Raw genomic sequence first — 24,224 nt, 5'->3', positions numbered from 1 at the left:
CATTCTGTGGCCGTGCTGACGCTATTTGGAGCCTTCATGTCATTTTGCCCTCTGATTTGTGGATGTAAGGTAGTGATGCCTTCAACATCTGAGAAGCCTGTCTCCATCTCGTGTTACATTTGGGCAAGCTTATCAGCCGGTTTCCTTAAAGGGGCCATGTCCACATTCATTTTGACATTTGTGCTGTCCGTGTTCTGCAACATTGAGGTGCTGCAAGCTCTGCACAAAGGTGCACGGCTGCACCCAGGCTCTCCCATGACTCCCTCCATAAGGAGGGAGTGACAGCACGCAGGGAGGTCCTCTTCCTTTTCAATGGGTGGTAGAGACTTCCCCAGGACACCAACGCAGCCTGGTTGCACATTGCACAGGAGGACATGAGCAGGGATGTTGTCCGGAGGACCTGGCTGCAGTGACACAAACCTTTCAATGATCTCAGTAGATCACGAAACGTTACTGCAAAGCCACACTCGACCTCATCCTCCTGTGCCACTCATCACATCCCCATCACTCTGCCTTCCCTACCCTACTCCTGCACATCCTTACTCACACCAACTTACCTTGCACCTCCACCTATCCCTCTCTATCTACGCTATCACTTCCCCATCTCACTAGCCACCCCTCACACTCACCCTAGTCCAATCATACCAACTAACAACACACAAGGGTAGGCACTTGGGTGTTTTAGCCAATGTTCGTGTAAACTTTTTGTTAATGTGTTGTCAAGCATTGAAATCCTTATTGTCACCACTTTGCCACCTTGGATAGGTTTGCGTGCACTGTTGAAAGTATCTGAGAGTTCCAGTGAATGGTGAGACATAATGTCCACCCTGCCCAATGGTAATGAGTGTGAAACGAATGGCTTGGATATTGCACGGATGCCTTATGGGGTGGTGCCAACCTGTTGCATCATGTGGCAGCCAGGGTGTACAGTGTTAAATGAAGCAAATCCGGACATGCTGAGGCCATTGATGGCATCCCAGGCAACAATGTGCATGGCTGATGATGCCCTGTATCCAGTGCAGCATCTGTTGATTGCGGAGAAGGTTGGTGTGGATGTTGGTGCAGGTGTTGGGGCTGAGGACCAAGGTGATATTTTTTCAAGGGCACCAATGCTGATGGAATAGATGGCAAGTGAGGTTGAGAAGACAATGTTGAGATTGGTTGTTCCAAGGAGGCGACAGTGGATAGAGAGATTACTCCAAACACTTCAAAAGCGGGTTCCAAATCATTAATGCTCCAGCTTCTAAGATTGTGAGTGAACAGCTGTGAAATGGTAGGTTTTAGACCACTTCTGCAGCTTTCACTTATTCACAGCAATCCACAGTCATTGAGAACCCGACATACTTGCCTTACATGATAGCCACTCTCCAGGAACCTCTTTGAAAACCTGGTAAAACGGTAAGTACATGGGGAAAATGGTTCTTAACTACCTTTTTAATAAGCTTTTAACTATCTAAATTGGCTGATGTCGGGTCTGTTCAGGGATGACAGATTTGTCACTTGGGAAACTGTCACGAAAGCGGGTTTACAGTGGGATACCGACCCGCTGTCAATCTTTGTGACTTTGATAGCGGACCCGCCTCCAAACCTGCACTCTGAGCGCCGGCAAAATTCAGCCCCTGGTGTGCAGTGCCCACGTTGCCTCAAAACAGTGCCCACTCAGGAAAATTTTGGTTGAGCTTATTATATTGTCACTGGTTTCTTCTCCGATCCAGCCTCACTTGGGCAACTTCAATGTTCACCCCTCTTTCCCAGGTCCTAAACTCTTCTCTGGTCTTGCTCCACTCTACCTGCCTCCAACCTGCCTCCTCCCAGCTTCAAACCCTGCTCTGCCAGTCTCCTCCTTACCAACTTTTACCCTTGCTCTACCTTCCCCTCACCCAAACCTTTAACTCCATTGGGTCTCCCCCTCCTACCCCCCAGCCTCTAACCTTTCTCTTACCTTCTGCCTCCTCCACCCCACTCTTGCTTTTGCCTTCTAGTTCAGTTATCTCCTGCCAACTAACCTTACTTCACCTGAAGACTACATTTCAAATGGCATGGGAGATCGTCTAGTTATATATTAAAAATGCTGAGTGGATCACAATATTTCATCTCAATTCATTTAAAGCTCCTGCGTCAAGCTTTAGTCGAAGGTAAAATCCATTTTAATTGTTAGCAATTAACTACAATACCAGTTATGCCTGTAGGTGATTCTGTTAATGGCTGTTATCCATTTCAAAGCTGTCAGGGTGACATTAGGTGGAAAAGCAAGAGTTGAAATTGAGTGATTTTATACTAATCCGCTTCCACAAACTGCATACCCAGTGGCTCTGCAATAACCTGTCAATTCCAGCCGCTAATATGAGCTGAAATCATCATCTCTAATCTTCCCTTATTTTGGTTGGCGTGCTGTGAACCAGGTTTGAAAGAACAAAATGCACTGTACCTGCGAATTCTTTCAACACTCCCCTTGACTGAGAGAAAAAACAGGGCACTTGGAGAGGTATGTTCATTCCCTATTCCAGTCCAGTGATCGATAACTGACATACATTGATGAAAATCTGGATACATAATTTAAGTGCTACTTACCATCATCGGACCTTTTCAGTTATAAACCATATATATCCAGCAGCAAATGCTCTAAATCCGTTTACTTGCCAATGATTGCTTAAGATAGTAAATGGCTTTAAAGATAGCAGCATTGGTTCGTATGTACTAAAAGGCCTCTGAGAATAGATGCATTTAGTATTACAGTGCTCACTACATTTTGGAGTTAGTAGTAAAGCAATGAAAGAATGACGAGACTTTCAGTGGGAAACTGAAAATACATTTCAAAGTGAAGGCAAGAGACATTTTATATAGGAAATAGAAACAGGTGCATGGCTTGCACACCAAGCATATTTAGCAAATGTGCATAAAGCAAGCTCTTACTGGTAGAGATGCTCCCCATGTTAATTCATTGTACTAGCTGGTAATTTTGACAAGTAGAATCCTTTGCCGTTTTCTTATAATTTAATGTTTTATTCATTCTCAGTTTTAAGAGAAATCTCAAACTTCGAACATATGTAGTGCATTGTATTGTGCTGTGCTTGATATAGTAAGAATTATGTTGCAAAAGACATTTATGTTAAAAATGATGCATTTTCACTTTTATTTTCAGCATTACCATGGCTTTCTGGTTTCTGTTCTTGCTGTTGTGCAGTGGTCTAACATGCCTCCAAGCACAGAACACAACAGGTAGGTAATGGAAGCTAATGTGAACTTGAAGCAGACACTGCATTACAAATCAAACATCCACAACTTCTTAAATTATTTCACTGCAATAAAGTTGCAATCATAAAACGTTAACTGCTGGAATAGGTTTTAGTATGAATCAGAAATCAAATCAAGTTTTATTCATCATCCTACAGTAGCAAATTCATTTTCTATTTTCATATTTCATACAGAAATCTTATTTATACCACAGCCTACACCAACACTTTATTGAAAAGATTTTTTTTAAAGTTTTTTCTAATCAACAATTCCACAGACATTAGCACTAGCTATACTTCTGCTTATACATGGGTCAAATGTACCTACCTAAGTACTATATGTGCAGATGCACTTGTGAAAATTTTTCAAGTTGTGACTTGGGCATTCTGAATGTAGTGTTACAAAACTGAATTTTGCAATGTACAGTTAATGGATGAAGTGTAGTATTGGTGTGTGATATGAAAGCCATTTCTCCATGTGGTACTTGTGTTCCCTTTTTTGTTACTCACTTACCTGCTTCATTCATAGAAAAAATTGATTTTTTTAATGCATGCCCTTAGCCAGTTTCAGTTTTTGATCTACTTTTCGCTTTTAGTTTCACCTGCCACCATCATCTCCACTACAAGCTTATCAAACTCAAGCGTGCAAAGAGAAACTTCAACAACCCAGACTACTCCCAACCCAGGATCAGCCTCTATGACTGCAGATGATTCACAAATGTTTAATACAACAGATGCTGTCAGCGAGAATTCTACTCTCGCTGCAACTGAAGCAACAACTAAAGCCTTGCAAGAAGTGACTCCAAACATTACAAATTCTAATGCAACAGCCAATCCATTCATAACAGCAACTGGGAAAACAAATGAGTCGTCAGCTGAAACAACTGCTGTCCCCACATCAGGTAGAGCAAGTTTCATCCTGCCATTTTGTTCAAATTTTTTTTTGCTTGACAAACAAATCCTGCTGTGAATGTATTATGTTGGAATGAACTAACTTGTAGTGAAGTTGTTGCATTGAATTATTTCAGAAACATGAAAATGTTTCTTTTAAAAATAAAATAGCTGTGTTTTTAATCATAAAATATTACCATCAACTTCACTTGTTCAGCATGAAATGCATGGGTTTCATTTATCACACACAAACCTATTTTTTGCATGATAGCTGTTACTTGTATTTGTTTGTTGTAAAGTGGAAGTGTTTGTGTTTGAGGGGTGGGAGGGAACAGAGTTTACTATATGCCGCTGATCTCTGCAGATTCTCGGCTTTTTTTCCTCCTTCCTCCTCTCTCCCTTCCATTCTTTCTGGTCTACCCACTTCCTCTATAGCTGAGAGAACATAACGTAAGAAGTAGGAGTAGGCCATTTGGCCCCTTGAGCCGGCTCCGCCATTCAATAAGGTCATGGCTGATCTTCTACCTCAACTCCACTTTCCTGCACTATCCCCATATCCTTTGATTCCCTTAATATCCAAAAATCTATCGATCTCTGTCTTAAATATACTCAATGACTGAGCGAAGAAATTTCTCATCTAAGTCCTAAATGGCTGACCCCTTATTCTGAGACTGTGACCCCTGGTTCTAGACTCCCCAGCCAGGAGAAACATCTTCCCAGCATCTACCCTGTCAAGCCCTGTAAGAATTTTGTATGTTTCAATGAGATCACCTCTCATTCTTCTAAACTTTAGAGAATATAGGCCTAGTCTACTCAATCTCTCCTCATAGGACAATCCCCCATTCCAGGAATCTGTCTGGTGAACCCTCTATGGTAAGTATATTCTTCCTTGGGTAAGGAGACCAAAACTGTACACAATACTCCAGGTGTGGTCTCACCAGGGCCCTATATAATTGCAGTAAGACGTCTTTACTCTTATACTCAAATCCTCTTGTAATAAAGTCCAACATACCATTTGCTTTCCTAATTGCTTGCTGTACCTGCATGTTAACTTTCAGTGATCCGTGTACAAGGACACCCAGGTCTCTCTGAACACCAACATTTTCCAATCTCACCATTTAAAAAATACTCTGCTTTTCTATTTTTCCTACCAAAGTGGATAACTTCACATTTCTCCACATTATATTCCATTTGCCATGTTCTTGCCCACTCACTTGCCTGTCGATATCCCCTTGAAGCCTCTTTGCATCCTCCTTACAACTTACATTCCCACCTAGCTTTATATCATCTGCAAACTTGGATATATTACATCTGGTCCCCATCCAAATCATTGATATAGATTGTGAATAGCTGAGGCCCAAGCACTGATCCTTGTGGTACCCCACTAGTTACAGCCTGCCAACCCGAAAATGACCCGTTTATTCCTACTCTCTCTTCTGTCCGTTAACCAATCCTCAGTCCATGCTAGTATATTACCCCCAATCCCATGAGCCCTAATTTTGTTTAATAACCTCTTGTGTGGCACCTTATCGAATGCCTTCTGAAAATCCAAATACACCACATCCTTATCTATTCTGCTAGTTACAACCTCAAAAAACTCTTAACAGATTTGTCAAACATGATTTCCCTTTTATAAATCCGTGTTGCCTCTGCCCAATCCTATTATCATTTTCTAAGTGCCCTGTTACCACGTCCTTAATAATAAATTCTAGCATTTTCCCTATTACTGATGTCAGGCTAGCTGGTCTGTAGTTCCCCGTTTTCTCCCTTCTTTCTTACGTAGTAGGGTTATGATTGCTACCTTCCAATCCGCGGGAACTGTTCTAGAATCTATGGAATTTTGGAAGGTGACAATCAATGCATCCAGTATCTCTCTTGCCACCTTTTTCAAAACCCTAGGATGTAGGCCATCGGGTCCAGGGGATTTATCGGCTTTCAGTCTCATTAATTTCTCCAGTACTATTACTTTACTAATACTAATTTCTTTCAGTTTCTCATTCTCGCTGGACCCTGGGTTCTCCACTATTTCTGGAAGTTTTTTTGCGTCTTCTTCCGTGAAGACAGACACAAAGTATTTGTTTAATTTCTCTGCCAAGTAACCTGCTGTCAGGCTTCTGCTAGTGCAGCTTTGATAACCATTTGCTAGCCAAAAGGAAAACCAAGTGGTTTTACCCTCTAATAATTTCCCTCTCATTTTGCTAATTGGACATGTTTGATCTCTAGCAGGCTACTCACAAATGCTGTTGCAGTCCCCACTTATTTATATCAGAAGGATTTAGGGGGAAAAATTCAGTTGCTTTGGGCTAACTGGACGCAAAGCAACTGGCACCCGGGTGCGGCACCGCCAACGCCTCCGCGAAATTCAGCGGGAGGTTAGCGGCGGCGGTAACCATTAGCACCCCGCGGTGCTGCGCCGCCGGCGATGACTGCATCGCCGTGCGCAGTGCCCCGGCCGCGATCTTCGGTAGTGCCCCGAGTTGCCGCCGGACGCTATATTCGACGGGGTCAGCGGGGCCTACCTGCGGCCGTGGCGGGGCTGTTTAAAAGCGAGATGCCGGGCGACCATTTTTGTTGCTGGCTGCCTCCCAGCACCTGCCTCCGCTGCCATCCCATGCCTCCTGAGCACACCACCCCCCCACCCCGCCGCGGAGTGCCGGCTGCGCTACATGAGCCCGGCACTTCTCTTGAGTGCTGGGCTCTTTAGCTGGCACTCCAATCCCCGGTCGTCCAGCTGGGCCCTGGGTCGCGCTGCGCTAGACCCCTCCCCTTTAAGTCGGAGAGGAAGGCCTGCAATAACGCGGCGCGACGTGCCGCAGCTCTTGGCGCTGTGGTACATAGTGCTGCAATATTCCCTCGCAGCACCCCTAGCGGGAGGTGGGGCACTTCCAGTAGCACCCCACTTCCCTCTTGGGGCGCTACCACTCAATTTCGGCCGTGGGGGCGCTAATTTTTTTGGGGCGGTAAAAGTAGCGCCGTGGCAAAGTTAGTGCCCTGAAGGGGGCGCGACTCAATTTTTCCCCCTTAGTTTATTGCGATGATTTATGCTTGATGGCTTGTGCCTCTACTAAACTACTACTGAAATATTTTAAGCCAAACCGTTCTGATTGTGAAAAGCGCAGTCAGGTGAATTTTAATAGGTAAAGGCTGCACAGGCAGGAAGGGAATGGGTGACTGCCAGGCAGAGTAGTAGGCGCAGGCAGGTAGTGCAGGGGTCCCCTGTGGCCATCCCCCTCTCAAACAGATATACCACTTTGGATATTGTTGAGGGAGATGGCTTATTGGGGGAAGGCAGCAGCAGCCAACATCCTGGCACCATGGGTGGTTCTGCTGCACAGGACGGGAGGAGAAAGAGCGGGAGAGCTATAGTGATAGGGGATTCTATTGCAAGCGGAATAGATAGGTGTTTCTGCGGCCGCAAACGAGACTCCAGGATGGTATGTTGCCTCCCTGGTGCAAGGGTCAAGGATGCCTCGGAGCGGCTGCAGGGCATTCTGGAGGGGAGGGTGAACAGCCAGTTGTCATGGTAGCGTATAGGTACCAACGAGATAGGTAAAAACCGGGATGAGGTCCTAAAAGCTGAATATAGGGAGTTAGTAGGTAAATTTAAAAAATAGGACCTCAAAGGTAGTAATCTCAGTATTGCTACCAGTGCCACGTGCTAGTCAGAGTAAAAATAGAAGGATATTTCAGATGAGTACGTGGCTAGAGGAATGGTGCAAGGGGGGGAGGGATTCAAATTCTGGGGGAGGTGGGACCAGTACAAACAGGACGGTTTGCACCTGAGCAGGACTGGGACTGATGTCCTAGGGGGAGTGTTTGCTAGTGCTGTTGGGGAGGGTTTACATTAAAATGGCAGGGAGTTGGGAACCTGTGCAGGGAGACAGAGGAAAGGGAAGCAAGGATAGAAGCAAAAGACAGGAAGGAGAAAAGCAAAAGTGGAAGGCAGAGAAATCAAGGGTGTAAATCAAACTTGGCCACAGTAAATAATAATTCTAAAAGGTCTAAGAGTTAAATAAACATAGAAACATAGAAGATAGGAGCAGGAGTAGGCCATTCGGCCCCTCGAGTCTGCTCCGCCATTCAGTGCGATCATGGCTGATCATTCAAGTTCAGTACCCGGTCCCTGCTTTCTCCCCATACCCTTTAGCCTTAAGAAATATATCCAACTCCTTCTTGAATATATTTAATGAATTGGCCTCTACTGCCTTCTGTGGTAGAGAATTCCACAGGTTCACCACGCTCTGGGTGAAGAAATTCCTCCTCATTTCTGTCCTAAAAGGCCTACCCCTTATCCTTAGACTGTGACCCCTGGTTCTGGATTCCCCGACCATCAGGAACATCCTCCCTGCATCTAGTCTGTCCAGTCCTGCCAGAATTTTATAAGTTTCAATGAGATCCCCTCTCATTGTTCTAAACTCCAGCGAGTACAAGCCCAATCGACCCAATCTCTCCTCATACGTCATTCCTGCCATCCCAGGTATCAGCCTGGTGAATCTTCACTGAACTCCTTCCATGGCAAGAATATCCTTCCTCGGATAAGGCGACCAAAACTGCACACAATACTCAAGATGTGGTCTCACCAAGGCCCTGTACAACTGCAGCAAGACATCCTTGTTCCTGTACTCAAACCCTCTCACTACGAAAGCCAACATACCATTTGCCTTCTTAACCGGCTGCTGCACCTGCATGCTTACCTTCAGCGACTGCTGCACAAGGACACCCAGGTCTCATTGCACTTCCCCTTCTCCCAATCTATTGCCATTCAGATAATCTGCCTTCCTGTTTTTGACACCAAAGTGGATAACCTCACATTTATCCACGTTATATTGCATCTGCCATGCTTCTGCCCAATCACCCAACCTGTTCAAATCATCCTGTAGTTTCTCTGCATCCTCCTCACGCCCACCCAGCTTTGTGTCGTCTGCAAATTTGCAAACAAGCCGGAAGGCTTTGTGTCTTAATGCGAGGAGCATTCATAATAAGGTGGATGAACTAGCTGCGCAAATAGATGTAAACGGATATGATATAATTGGGATTACGGAGACATGGCTCCAGGGTGACCAAGGCTGGGAATTCAACATCCAGGGGTATTCAATATTCAGGAAAGACAGGTAAAAAGGAAAAGGAGGTGGGGTAGCATTGCTGATTAAAGAGATTAACACAATAGTAAGGAAGGATATTAGCTCTGATGATGTGGAATCTGTATGGGTAGAGCTGAGAAATACCAAGGGGCAGAAAACGTGAGTGGGAGTTGAATGCAGACCCCTAAACAGTAATGCTGAGGTTGGGGATGGCATTAAATGGGAAATTAGAGAAGCGTGCAATAAGGGCACAGCAGTTATCATGGGTGACTTTAATCTACATATAGATTGGGCTAACCAAATTAGTAACAATACTGTGGAGGAGGAATTCCTGGAGTGTTTACGGGATGGTTTCTTGGACCAATATGTCGAGGAACCAACTAGAGATCAGACCACCTTAGACTGGGTATTATGTAATGAGAAAGGATTAATTAGCAATCTTGTGCGAGGCCTCTTGGGGCGGAGCGATCATAATATGATAGAATTCTTCATTAAGATGGAGAGTGAAGTGTTTGACTCAGAGACTAGGGTCCTGAATTTAAATAAAGGAAATTACGATGGTATGAGGCGCGAGTTGGCTAGGATGGATTGAGGAATGTTACTTAACGGGCTGACGGTGGATAGGCAATGGCAAACATTTAAAGATCGCATGGATGAACGACAGCGTTTTGGGTGACCTCAAGTTTATGGAGGGTAGAACGTGGGAGGACAGACAGGAATGCATTGGAATGCAGAGAGTGATGGTCGAAGGTTGTTTTTGTGACTGGAAGCCTGTGTCCAGTGGTGTACCGCAGGGATCGGTGCTGGGTCCTTTGCTCTTTGTAGTGTACATTAATGATTTAGATATGAATGTAGGAGGTATGATCAGTAAGTTCGCAGATGACACGAAAATTGGTGCAGTGGTAAATAGCGAGGAGGGAAGCCTCAGGCTACAGGACGATATAGACAGGTTGGTTAGATGGGCAGAAGAGTGGCAAATGGAATTTAACCCTGAAAAGTGTGAGGTGATGCATTTTGGGAGGACTAACAAGGTAAGGGAATACACAATGAATGGCAGGACCCTAGGAAGGATAGGGGATCAGAGGGACCTTGGTGTGCATGTACATAGAACCCTGAAGGCAGCAGTACAGGTAGATAAGGTGGTTAAAAAGGCATATGGGATACTTGCCTTCATTAGCCAAGGCATAGAATATAAGAGCAGGGAGGTTATGATGGAGCTGTACAAAACGCTAGTTAGGCCACAGCTGGAATACTGTGTGCAGTTCTGGTCGCCACACTATAGGAAGGATGTGATTGCATTGGAGAGGGTGCAGAGGAGATTCACCAGGATGTTACCTGGGCTGGAGCGCTTCGGCTATGAAGAGAGACTGGACAGGCTGGGGTTGTTTTCCTTAGAGCAGAGAAGGCTGAGGGGGGACCTGATTGAGGTGTACAAAATTATGATGGGCACAGATAGGGTAGATAGAAAGGAACTTTTCTCCTTAGTATAGGGGTCAATAACCAGGGGGCAGGAGGTTAGAGGAAAAACTTTTTCACCATTTTGGGTACTGTTGGGGGAGATGACTTATCAGGGGAAGGCACCAGCAGCCAGGTTCAGGGCACCATGACTGGCTCTGCTGCACAGAAGGGCGGTAAAAAGAGGGATAGGGCTATAGTGATAGGGGATTCAATTGTAAGGGGGATAGATAGGAGTTTCTGTGGCCGAGACCGAGACTCCAAGATGGTATGTTGCCTCCCTGGTGCAAGGGTCAAGGATGTCTCGGAGCGGGTGCAGAGCATTCTGAAGGGGGAGGGGGATCAGCCAGTTGTCGTGGTACATGTAGGTACCAACGATGTAGGTAAAAAGAGGGAGGAGGTCCCACAAGCTGAATTTAGGGAGTTAGGAGCTAAATTGAAAAGTAGGACCTCAAAGGTAGTAATCTCTGGATTGCTACCAGTGCCACGAGCTAATAAGTTTAGAGAGAGTAAGATAGATAAGCTAAATACGTGGCTTGAGCAGTGGTGCAAGGGAGAGGGATTTAAATTCCTGAGGCATTGGAACCAGTTCTTGGGGAGGAGTGACCTGTACCAAGGGGACGGTCTACACCTGAACTGTGAGGGAGCCGAGGTCCTCGGGGTAATATTTTCTAGGGCGGTTCGGGAGGATTTAAACTAATTTGGCAGGGGGATGGGAACCTAGGTAGTGGAAAAGAGGGAAGTCATATGAAGTCAGAAATAGATGGTAGAAAGGTGAGAAGCAATAAGCAAAGGAGAGAAACACAAAGGGCCAAACTAATTCATAATGAGAGTGTGAAAAAAGCAAGCCTGAAGGCTTTGTATCTTAATGCTAGAAGCATTAGGAACAAGGTGGATGAATTAGTTGTGGAAATAGAGGTAAACAAGTATGATTTGATTGGGATTACAGAAACGTGGCTGCAGGGTGGGCAAGGCTGGGAACTTAACATCCAGGGATATACAATATTTAGGAAGGATCGGCAAAAAGGTAGGGGAGGTGGGGTAGCATTGCTGGTAAAGGAGGGGATTAATGCAATGGAAAGGAAGGATATTAACTCGGATGAAACGGAATCTGTATGGGTAGAAATGAGAAATAGCAAGGGGAGAAAAACGTTAGTGGGTGTGATATATAGGCCTCCAAATAGTAATATGGAGGTGAGGGAAGGCATAAAAAGGGAAATTAGAGAAGCGTGCGATAAGAGCACAGCTGTCATCATGGGTGACTTTAATTTACATATTGATTGGACTACCCAAATTAGTAAAAATTCTGAGGAGGAGGAATTCCTGGAATGTTTTCGGGACGGTTATCTGGACCAATATGTCGAGGAGCCGACTCGAGATCAGGCCATTTTAGACTGGGTATTGTGCAATGAGAAGGGACTTATCAGCAATCTTCTTGTACGAGGCCCCTTGGGTCAGAGCGATCATAATATGATCGAGCTCTCAGTCGAGATGGAGAGTGAGGAAATTGAATCAGAGACTAAGGTCCAGAACTTAAATAAAGGGAATTACGAGGGTATGAGACGGGAATTGGGTAAGATTGATTGGGTGGTGTTTCTGGGGGGATTGACAGTGGATAGACAATGGCAAGCATTCAAAGATAGAATGGAAGAATTCCAGAACATGTTTATACCGGTTTGGCATAAAAATAAACCTAAAAAGGTGACTCAACCGTGGATAACGAGGGAAATTAGGGACAGCATAAAATCAAAAAAAAGGGCATATCAACTGGCAAAAAAAAGCACCAGACCAGAAGATTGGGGGCAGTACAGGATACAGCAAAAGAGGACAAAGGGATTAATCAGGAAGGGGAAAATAGAATACGAAAGTAAACTTGCAGCAAACATAAAGACAGACTGCAAAAGCTTTTATCGGTATATCAGGAGGAAAAGACTAGTAAAATCCCAAGTCGGTCCCTTGCAGTCCGATTCGGGAGAATATATAATGGAGAATAAGGAAATGGCAGACCAATTAAACTCATACTTTGGTTCTGTATTCACAAAGGAGGACACAAATAACCTCCCAGGAATATCGGCAAACATAGGGACTAATGAGAGGGAGGAGCTGACAGAAATTAGTATCTCTAGGGATATGGTGTTGGGTAAGTTGAGGGGACTGAAGGCTGACAAATCCCCAGGGCCTGATAAACTACATCCTAGGGTACTTAAGGAGGTGGCCCTGGAGATAGCAGATGCTCTAAGGATCATCTTCCGGAACTCCATTGACTCGGGAACAGTACCCGTGGATTGGAGGGTAGCTAATGTTACCCCAATATTTAAAAAGGGGGGTAGAGAGAAAGCAGGGAATTATAGACCAGTAAGCCTTACATCGGTTGTGGGCAAAATGCTAGAGTCCATTATTAAGGATAAAATAGCGGAGCACTTGACAAATGGGGAAAGGATCGGACAGAGTCAACATGGATTTACAAAGGGTAAATCGTGTTTGACTAATCTGCTGGAATTTTTTGAGGAGGTAACTGGTAGAATAGATGGGGGAGAGCCAGTGGATGTGGTGTACCTTGACTTCCAGAAAGCCTTCGATAAGGTTCCACACAAAAGATTATCATGCAAAATTAAGGCTCATGGGATTGGGGGCAAAGTATTAACGTGGATAGAGAACTGGCTGGCGGATAGAAAACAGAGAGTTGGAATAAACGGCTCGTTTTCGGAGTGGCAGGCAGTGACCAGCGGGGTGCCGCAAGGATCTGTCCTGGGACCCCAGCTGTTCACAATATATATAAATGATCTGGATCAGGGAATTGGATGCAATATTTCCAAATTCGCTGACGACACTAAACTAGGAGGAGGGGTGGGCTCTGATGAGGATGTCAGGAGGCTACAGTGTGATTTGGACAGGTTGGGGGAATGGGCGGATACGTGGCAGATGCACTATAATGTGGATAAATGCGAGGTTATCCACTTTGGGGGTAAAAACAGGAGGGTAGATTATTATCTAAATGGCAATAGATTGGGAGATGGGGAAGTGCAGAGGGACCTGGGTGTTCTTGTGCACCAGTCACTGAAGGAGAGCATGCAGGTGCAACAGGCGATTAAGAAGGCAAATGGTATGTTGGCCTTCATATCAAGGGGGTTCGAGTATAGGAATAGGGATACCTTACTACAGCTGTACAAGGTGCTGGTGAGACCGCATCTGGAGTATTGTGTACAGTTTTGGTCGCCCCATCTGCGGAAGGATGTTCTTGCCATGGAAAGAGTGCAACGGCGATTCACCAGGCTGATACCTGGAATGGCGGGAATGACCTACGAAGAGAGATTAAATAGTTTGGGCTTGTACTCACTGGAGTTTAGAAGATTGAGAGGGGATCTCATCGAAACATATAAAATTATGGCAGGCCTGGACAGGCTGAATTCAGAGAGAATGTTTCCAATGGCCGGGGAGCACAGAACCAGGGGCCACAGTCTAAAAATAGCGGGCAAATCATTTAAAACAGAGATGAGGAAGAATTTCTTCACTCAAAGAGTGGTGAGCCTATGGAATTCCCTGCCACAGAGGGCTGTGAAGGCTAATTCAATAAATATTTTCAAGAGAGAATTGGATATATTTCTGAAGGCTAAGGGGATTAAGGGTTACGGAGAAAAGGCGGGGACGGGGTACTGAACTGATAAGATCAGCTATGATCTCAGACGAAGATCAGCCATGATCTCATTGAATGGCGGAGCAGACTCGAAGGGCCGAATGGCCTACTCCTGTTCCTATCTCTATGTATCTATGTACCCAGAGGGTGGTTGGAATCTGGAACTCGCTGCCTGAAAGGGTGGTAGAGGCAGGAACCCTCTCAACATTCAAGAAGCATTTAGATGAGCACTTGAAACGCCATAGCATACAAGGCTATGGACCAAGTGCTGGAAAATGGGATTAGATTAGACAGCTTGATGGCCGGCGCGGACACGGTGGGCCGAAGGGCCTCTTTCTGTGCTGTATAACTCTGTGACTCTGAGTTAAGCCTAGAGGTAACAAAGGCACGGATGAAGGTTTCAACAGTAAATGAGCTGAGGCAGGGCCGGTGTCGGGTAATGTTACAGTGGTGGAAGTAGGCAGTCTTCATGATGGCGTGGATATGTGGTCGGAAGCTCATCTCGGGGTCAAATACAACACCAAGGTTGTGATCAGTCTGGTTCAGCGTCAGACAGTTCTTGGGGAGAGGGATGGTGTCAGTGGCTAGGGAATTGAGATCGTGGCAGGGAACGAAGACAATTGCTTAGGTCTTCCCAATATTTAATTGGAGGAAATTTCTACTCGTCCAATACTGGATATTGGACAAGCAGTCTGACAATTTACAGATTGTGGAGGGATTGAGAGTAGTGGTGGTGAGGTAGAGCTGGGTGTATTCAGCCTACGTGTGGAAATTGACGCGGTGTATTCGGATGATGTCGTCGAGGGACAGAATGCAGATGAGAAATAGGCGGGGGCTGAGGATACATCCTTGGACACCAGAGGTAACGGTGCAGGAGTGGGAAGAGAATTGAAGCCATTGCAGGTGATTCTCTGGCTATGACTGGATAGATAAGAATGGAACCAGGCGAGTATAGTCCCACCCAGCTGGACGCCGGTGGAGAGGCGTTGGAGCAGGATGGAGTGGTCAACCGTGTCAAAGGCTGCAGAAAGGACGAGGGGACAAGGAGGGGTAGTTTATCTTTGTCACAGTCTCATAGGATGTCATTTATGACTTTGATAAGAGCTGTTCCGGTACTGATGGGGCAGAAATCTGATTGGTGGGATTCAAGCATTGAGCTCTGGGAAAGATGGGCAACAATTTGGGAGGCGACAGCGTGTTAATGGACTTTGGAGAGGAAAGGGAGGTTGGAAATGGGGCGGTAGTTTGCAAAGATGGAGGGGTCAGCGGTTGTTTTTTTGAGCAGGGGGTGATGACGGCAGATTTTAAGGAGAGAGGACAGTACCTGAGGAGAGAACCGTTAACAATATGAGCTGACCTGGGAGCCAGGCGGTAGGCCATACTAAATCGTGTTGCAGGAAGTATGTGTGACACAGACGATGTGTGCTATATGCAAGATTTGTAATAAATAATAATGAATGATATCAGAACAGCTCACATCATGGCATAGTTATTTTCTACTAAATACCTTTGCTGTAAACAGAATAATTTGGTTGTCTAGGGATTGTTTTGTATCAACCACCTTTGACCTCCTTCCCTTCCCTTCCCTCCCCCTTCATTTTCTTTCCTTCTTTCCCTCCCTATTTCCCCTCCCTCCCTCTCTTCCCTTCCTCCGTATATGGTAGGCTCATTTAAAATGGCACTGATTCAGAATATGTAATTCACTGGATCAGATGCCTGATTTAAGCACATTTACTCAGACCTATAACCAGTTTCAACAAAAAATGAATTTGGGACAGATTAGATGAATGAGTTACAGAATGAAGGTCAAAATGTTGAGGTGTTTGTATTTTGACTCTGTGTAATGTGTACCTAATAGAATCATAGAATTCTATGATTAATAATGACATTCTTCAAAAAAAAGATGTTTGTGCAATATTGGCATTGAAATTTATTTTTGTGTTTCCTGAATATCCTGGTATCCATGTTTCAGCTGTGTCTGAAGTGTTTCATCATGTTGATGTGTTGGTGAACTGATAATCTAGTGCCAATTCTGTGTCAAGCCTGCAAAGGGATGTGTTTTTGTTATACAATTATAATGTATACTGACTGCAGTTATTTAGCAATAATGAACTGATTACTCAATAAAACTGTAAATTGAGAGGATTTGTAACACTTGCTAATCAATGTTCCCTCGAACTTTTTTCCCCCCTGCGCATGCCCTTTAAATATGCTGAGTGGCCGAGCATGCACGGTATGTCTTCCAGAGGTAGCAGCTGGTGAGCAGCCTGCGCGGAACCTCGCGATCGGTGCATGACTGCGCAGACATGCACCTTATGGGGAATGTGGTTGTCAATAGTGTAACATTAACCTAAGGTGGGTCTGCAATGCAGACAGGTTGGTTATATCCATGAGGTTAGATTGTTCATGTTTCAGAGCAATTCCGACCTCAGATTGGAGGGAAAAACGAAGTTCCATGCATCAATTTTAACTGGATAAATTATTATAATTTGTAGTAGGCCTGGTCTTTCAATCAACATAGTGCTGCAGTCTTAATTAAGGGATTTTTGTAATGTGAAGGTTTTCATAGAAATGTATGCCTGCGATATCTGATCAGACTGGAAATGGTCATTTCGAATTGCTTATTCAAATCGGTACATTTTGAAAATAAATATAAATTCTATGAAGGTTTCATCTTCGTCTGAAGAAAATATGTCAACTGTACATGTTTCATTTGCTATATGCTTGTTTAAATAATTTACAGCATTTAAACGTGTGTGGGAGATGTTTGCATTCTATGGCTTGGCTAGTTGATCAATAATACGTTTCTTGAAAGTACATGAACTGCAAAACTACAGTAGTTCTGTCTGCTTTATGTGGCGCTAACTTAAAAAATTTCAACATTTTAATTTCATTCTTTTCACAAAGTTCAAATTTAAATGTCACTCCCCCACTCTGGTACTCTCTGGAATAGATGTAGGGCAACTTTTAGAACTGTTGAACTAATTTAATCTGTTCTAAAGAGCCTTGACTTCTGTTGCATCATGTCTACTGCAAACATTCTGTCATTATGAAACCAACTGATTGTATAGTTTATAGAATAAAAGCAAAATAAAAATAACAAAATAAATTGAAAATGATCAAATTGGTAACTTAACCCCCCTCCCAAAAATGTATCTAATAATTCATAAAATCACAACAGCAACTGGTTAAAAATACTAAATAATGTGGGTTTTTTTAAAATAAAATTAGTAATACATTTTAAATTTTTCCTCCCTCACAGGTGGAACAACTGCTGGTCCAGGTAAGAGTTCATATCTTAAGCAACACAATTTTCCACCCCCTTCCATTTCACATGAACTGCTGTAGCTTTTTCCGTTTTTACATTACTCAACCTCCATGTTTGGCAGAAGTTGTTCTTTCCGTGCAGTCCATGTCATTATCAAGCTGCAAGCCTCAACACCGAGAGGAAGCGTTAGTACCGACACACCACTGGCACTCTTATCTTGATCATTTATTATATCAATGCTTAACTTGGAATTTATGTTCAATTTTCTTCAATGAGCGTTCTGTCCATTTTAAAGTTTATTGCTTTACTTTTTTTGGTATCCCTAGACCATGCATAATTCCCTTAAATGGCTGGACTAATGTGCAGCTGGATTAAAGCTGCCAGTTTCTGTAAAGCAAATGAGGGGAGCTGGTCTTGGGTAGTGTCTCAAAACATGAGAAGTACACATTGACATGTAAAGATTCCCAACTATTTTGAAATTCCAGTTTGTAAAAGACATGGCATATCCAAATGAGGATATGCCCCCTGGCCGGCCTTCTAAATTGGACTCTGACAGGGCTACACGGTGACTGGAACAACTTGGTGGTATAACCAAGGGACGACAGCAAGCAAAGGCCACACTTTGCAGGCTGCAACAGTAAATAGCAATATAAAAACACCTTTTTGAAACCAATTGGTTGGGAATGCATGAACATGTCAACTTGCCATCACTCGCCCAGTGATCTTCTAAGGTGAAGCAATGCTGCCGTATATGCTATAAATGGATTAGAAACAGAGAGAGATAAGAGAATGGGGAAGGTAGTGTTGGGGTCAACCAGAAAATAACAGGCATGTCTGGCAAAATGGTCTTTATCACAACTTGCATTTAACATAAACATCCCAGTCGCTTCAGTGGAATGGGGGAGCTGGCTGAAGGAATGGCCATGGAGGTAAATTTTCAGTAGGCATTTGAAGGTGAGGAAAGAGGCAAGAAGGCAGAGATGTTTATGGAGAGTTCCAGTGTATAGATCAGGTTGAAGGCTCTGTCATCTGATGCATAGGGCAGGAGCAGATTGCAGAGGTAGGGAGGGGCAAGATCATGGAATGATTTTTAAGCAAAGACAAGAATGTTGAATCTAGTCCATCGGGGACTGGGAGTTATAATGGGAAATACGTATGGTTCCACATGTATACTGATGATCCCCAGCTCTACCTCACCACCACCTCTCAACCCCTCCACTGCCTCTGATTTGTCACACTGCTTGTCCGACATCCAGTATTGGATGAGCAGGAATTTTCTCCAATTAAATATTGGGAAGATCGAAGCCATTGTTGTCAGTCCACTCCACAAACGCCGTTCCCTAGTCTTGATTTTAAAATTCTCACCCTTGTTTCCAAATCCCTCCATGGCGCCTCTCTCCCTGTCTTTGCACTTCTCCAATTTTGACCTCTTGTGCGTCCCTGATTTTCTTCGCTCCACCATTGGTGGCCATGCCTTCAGCTGCCTCGGTCCTAAGCTCTGGAATTCCCTCCCTAAACCTCTCTGCTTCTCTACCTCGCTTTCCTCCTTTAAGATGCTCCTTAAAACCTACCTCTGTGACTAACCTGTTCTAATACCTCCTCATGTGGTTTGGTGTCAAATTTTGTTTGGTAATCGTTCCTGTGAAGTGCCTTGGTACATTTTACTACATTAAAGACGCTATATAAATGCAAGTTATTATTATGGTCTCTTGTACTTTATAATTGCTGATGAATTGTTACTATAGCGTAGATATTCTCTAGTATCCTGAAGTTAGACTTGTTTATTAATATATATATATATAGAAAGAGGGATGAGGTCCTGCAACAAGAATTTAGGGAGCTAGGTAGCAGATTAAAAAGCAGGACCTCAAAGGTTGTAATCTCTGCATTACTCCCAGTGCCACGTGCTAGTGAGTATCGGAATAGGAGGATAGAGCAGATGAATGCGTGGCTAAAGAGTTGGTGCAGGAGGGAGGGCTTTAGTTTCCTGGATCACTGGGTCTGCTTCTAGGGAAGGTGGGACCTGTACAAGTCGGACGAGTTGCACCTGAACTGGAACAGGACCAACATCCTTGTGGGGAGGTTTGCTAGTACTGTTGGGGGGGTTTAAACTAACTTGGCAGGGGCATGAGATACAGAGTGGAGCGATAGTAAGGGGTGATGCACAGCCAAATATAGAGGAAAAAACAAGTCAGCCTGGAAGGCAGAGCAAATATCTAACGGCTCAAGGGAGTATGGCAAGGCTGGATGGCATTTATTTTAATGCAAGGAATCTTGCGAGTAAGGCAGATGAATTGAAGATGTTGATGAACACATGGGAGTATGATATTGTTGCTATCACAGAGACATGGTTGAGGGAGGGGCAGGACTGGCAGCTCAATATTCTGGGGTATAGAATCTTCAGGCGAGACAGAGGAGGGTGTAAAAGAGGAGGGGGTGTTGCAATATTAATCAAGGAGTCAATTACTGCTGTAAGGAGGGATGATATCTTAGCAGGTTCCTCCAATGAGGCCATATGGGTAGAACTTAAAAACAAAAAGGGGGCAAGCATTTTGCCGGGAGTGTACTATAGGCCCCCAAACAGTCGGGGGGAGATAGAATAACAGATATAGAAACACAGAAGATAGGAGCAGGAGTAGGCCATTTGGCCCCTCGAGCCTGCTCCGCCATTCAATGCGATCATGGCTGATCATCCAAATTCAGTACCCTGTCCCTGCTTTCTCTCCATACCCCTTGATCCCTTTAGCCTTAAGAAATATATCCAACTCCTTCTTGAATATATTTAATGAATTGGCCTCTACGGCCTTCTGTGGTAGAGAATTCCACAGGTTCACCACTCCTGGGTGAAGAAATTCCTCATTTCTGTCCTAAATGGCTTACCCCTTATCCTTAGACTGTGACCCCTGGTTCTGGACTCCCCGAGCATCGGGAACACCCTTCCTGCATCTAGTCTGTCCGGTCCCGTCAGAATTTTATGTTTCAATGAGATCCCCCCTCATTCTTCTAAACTCCAGCGAGTATAGACCCAATCTCTCCTCATACGTCATTCCTGCCATCCCAGGTATCAGCCTGGTGAATCTTCGCTGAACTCCTTCCATGGGAAGAACATCCTTCCTCAGATAAGGCGACCAAAACTGCACACAATACTCAAGGTGTGGTCTCACCAAGGCCCTGTACAACTGCAGCAAAACATCCTTGTTCCTGTACTCAAACCCTCTCGCTACGAAGGCCAACATACCATTTGCCTTCTTAACCGCCTGCTGCACCTGCATGCTTACCTTCAGCGACTGGTGCACAAGGACACCCAGGTCTCGTTGCACTTCCCCTTCTCCCAATCTATTGCCATTCAGATAATAATCTGCCTTCCTGTTTTTGCCACCAAAGTGGATAACTTCACATTGATCCACGTTATATTGCATCTGCCATGCTTCTGCCCAATCACCCAACCTGTCCAAATCATACTGGAGTTTCTCTGCATCCTCCTCACAGCACACACGCCCACCCAGCTTTGTGTCGTCTGCAAACTTGGAGATATTACATCTGGTTCCCTCGTCTAGATCATTAATATATATTGTGAATAGCTGGGGTCCAAGGACTGATCCCTGCGGTACCCCACTAGTCACTGCCTGCCACTCGGAAAAAGACCCGTTTATTTCAACTCTTTGCTTTCTGTCTGCCAACCAGTTCTCTATCAAAGTCAATACCTTGCCCCCAATCCCATGTGCCTTAACTTTACACGCTAATCTCTTATGCGGGACCTTATCGAACGCCTTTTGAAAGTCCAAATTCACCACATCCACTGGTTCTCCCTTATCTATTTTACCAGTTACATCCTCCAAAAATTCCAGTAGATTAGCCAAGCATGATTTACCCTTTGTAAATCCATGTTGACTTTGTCCGATCCGGTCACTGTTTTCCAAGTGCTCTGCTATTACATCTTTTATAATGGACTCTAGCATTTTCCCCACTACCGATGTCAGGCTTACTGGTCTGTAATTCCCCGTTTTCTCTCTACCACCTTTTTTGAATAGTGGGGTAACATTAGCTACCCTCCAATCCATGGGTACTGTTCCAGAGTCTATAGAATTTTGGAAGATGACCAGCAATGCATCTACTATTTCTAGGGCCACTTCCTTAAGTACCCTAGGATGTAGATTATCAGGCCCCTGGGGATTTATCGGCCTTCAATCCCGTCAATTTCCCTAACACCATTTCCCTACAAATACTGATTTCTTTCAGTTCCTCCCTTTCATTAGACCCTATTTTCCCCGACATCGCTGGGAGGTTATTTGTTTTCTCCTTTGTGAAGACAGAACCAAAGTATGTATTTAATTGGTCCGCCATTTCTTTGTTCCCCATTATAAATTCTCCTGATTCTGACTGCAAGGGACCTACGCTTGACTTCACCAATCTTTTTCTCTTCACATGTGCCTGCTGCCCTTCTCCTTCTAGGTGGTAGAGGTCGCGGGTTTGGGAGGTGCTGCCAAAGAAGCCTTCGCGAGTTGCTGCAGTGCATCTTGTAGATGGTACACACTGCAGACACAGGTTGCTGGTGGTGGAGGGAGTGAATGTTTAAGGTGGTGGATGGGGTGCCAATCAGATGGGCCGCTTTGTCCTAGATGGTGTCGAGCTTCTTGAGTGTTCGAGCTGCACTCATCCAGGCAAGTGGAGAGTATTCCATCACACTCCTGACTTGTGACTGACCAGATTAGATTTGTCCCATTTTTGAATATAGTTACGATAGCAAAATACTGCAGATGCTGGAAATCCGAAATAACAGAAAATGCTGGAAAAATTCAGCAGGCCAGGCAACATCCGTGGAGAGAAATTAGAGTCGACGTTTCGGGTGAACCCTTTTTCAAAACTGGAAAGGAAATTAAATAGATCGAAGGCAGGGCTGCGATAGAACAAAAGAAGTAAAGAGACATTAAGAGGTATTCAAAACCAGACGAGATGGTGATAGGACAAGTGGAGACAAAAGACGGCTGAGATTAGGTGTGAAGTGTACTGGCAGGATGAGAGACAGCTGCCATGTGGGAGAGAGAAAAAAAAGGCAAGGGGGCGGGGGGGGAGGGAAAACCCAAAACAAAGGGGTGGAAAAAAAAGTAAGTAAATATGTAATAGGGGCTGAGGTTATGATCTGAAATTGTTGAACTCGATATTGAGTCTGAAATATAGTTAGCTTGTTTCCAATCTAGTGGTATTGCCCTAACGTTCATGGCTGCATATAGTGATTATTCCTGGCAGGAGTGGAGATTACTGGTGCAAATGACTGGGATTGATTTTATACACATAATTTGTATGCAACTATGCTCCACTCACTGCATATTTCTGGCAAAATCCCGTTGCTTTTATCAGGAGAAGTTACTAAGTTCTATTTGCTGCAGTTCATACAGACACTATTTAAAGAGTCCATTTAAAAAGACTTTGCTGAGTAAATGCTGCAAGTCCTGCTCTAAGTTGCGCCGTGCCTCCAACTCATTGGCTGACACAGTGCTGTCAATAGACACTCCGAACATTTATTAACTTTCTCATTATGATTGTTGGCACCAAATAAATTTCATCCCTAGTGCTCTCAGTACCTCGAGATATACAACCTCTATCCCTGGGGGTTTGTTCACTTTAAACACTTCGGCCTAGAAATTCAGTGGGCTGCGCCACCCGTTAGTGCCTTAAGAGGGTGCTAAGTGGGTCGGAAGCCACTGGCCACGCCTCCCGCTAAATTCAGCGGGACGCTAATGGCGGCACTAGCGCTGCGCCGCTACCGATGACATCATCGGTGTGCGCAGCGCCCCACTAACTCCCCGATCGCGATATTTAGATGCGTCCCCTGCTTTAACGCCGGGCGCTATGTGCGACCGGTTCAGGGGGACCTACCTGTGGCGGGAGAGGTGCGGGGCGGCCATTTTTTTTGCTGGCCGCCCGCCAGCACCTCTCCGCGCTGCCGGCCTCCTGCGCCTTCCCCCCCCCGCAGAGTGCCGACTGCGTTCCAAGAGCCCGGCATTTCTCATCGGTGCCGGGCTCTTTTGCCGGCACTCGCAATCCTCGATCGCGCTGCACAAGGCCCCTCCCCTTTAAGAAGGGGAAGATATTCAGCTGCAGCGCCCCAAGAGGGATGCGGGGCGCCTCCAGTCGCGCCGCGCTTCCCTCTGGGGCGCGCAAACTGAATTTCCGGCGGGCGGCCGCAACTGCTTCCGTGGCACTACTTTTAGCGCCCTGGCGAGGCTGGCGCCCCAAACAGGGCTATAGTGAATTTCTAGGCCTTCAAGCCTGCCTAGCTCCTCTGTCTAATTAATGTTGAAGTTCTTGAATCTGTGTGAATACTGTTTGTCACAGCAGAGCCTGTCATTGTAACCTTCCCAGTGCACCCACCCCCTTCCCCTCTGGTCTTTATAAAGCCCAGTTTTTCTTACCTTATTTGATTGCACTGTTGAGCCATTTAATGCCCTATTCATTGAGTTGACACTTGCTGATCTTGGCGTTTCCATCATTTGTTCCTGGGATGTAGATGGCACAGGCAAGGTCACATTTATACCCTCTCCCTTGTTTCGTAGGTGGTAGTGGGTCATCTTCTTTAACTACTGAACTCCATATGGTGATGATCTCGTAATGGTGTTAGGTAGGGAATTTGTGTTGCATTTTCCTCCTATGCCTTTGAAGCT

At 45.0% G+C, this 24,224-nt stretch overlaps 1 protein-coding gene across 5 annotated transcripts in view; it reads left to right on the top strand.

The window, feature by feature from the left end:
• Positions 1–24,224, top strand: part of ptpra (protein tyrosine phosphatase receptor type A) — a 323,319-nt gene that overhangs the window by 161,872 nt on the left and 137,223 nt on the right. For 4 of the 5 annotated variants that reach the window (XM_085975515.1, XM_085975518.1, XM_085975516.1 and 1 more), the window contains exons 3-5: positions 3,143–3,219; positions 3,830–4,135; positions 17,557–17,577. In XM_085975515.1, coding sequence (XP_085831641.1) covers positions 3,150–3,219; positions 3,830–4,135; positions 17,557–17,577 — 397 coding nt within the window. In that variant the 5' untranslated portion in view covers positions 3,143–3,149. The remainder of the gene's footprint in view (positions 1–3,142; positions 3,220–3,829; positions 4,136–17,556; positions 17,578–24,224) is intronic. The other variant, XM_085975519.1, reaches the window with a different exon arrangement.

This window comes from Somniosus microcephalus, chromosome 2 (genome assembly GCF_052327205.1).
Source record: "Somniosus microcephalus isolate GS21.2 chromosome 2, FLI_Smic_1.0, whole genome shotgun sequence".
Classification (NCBI taxonomy): Eukaryota; Metazoa; Chordata; class Chondrichthyes; order Squaliformes; family Somniosidae; genus Somniosus; species Somniosus microcephalus.
Note: the sequence above shows the minus strand (reverse complement) of the source record. Positions and strands in the feature narration are given on the sequence as shown.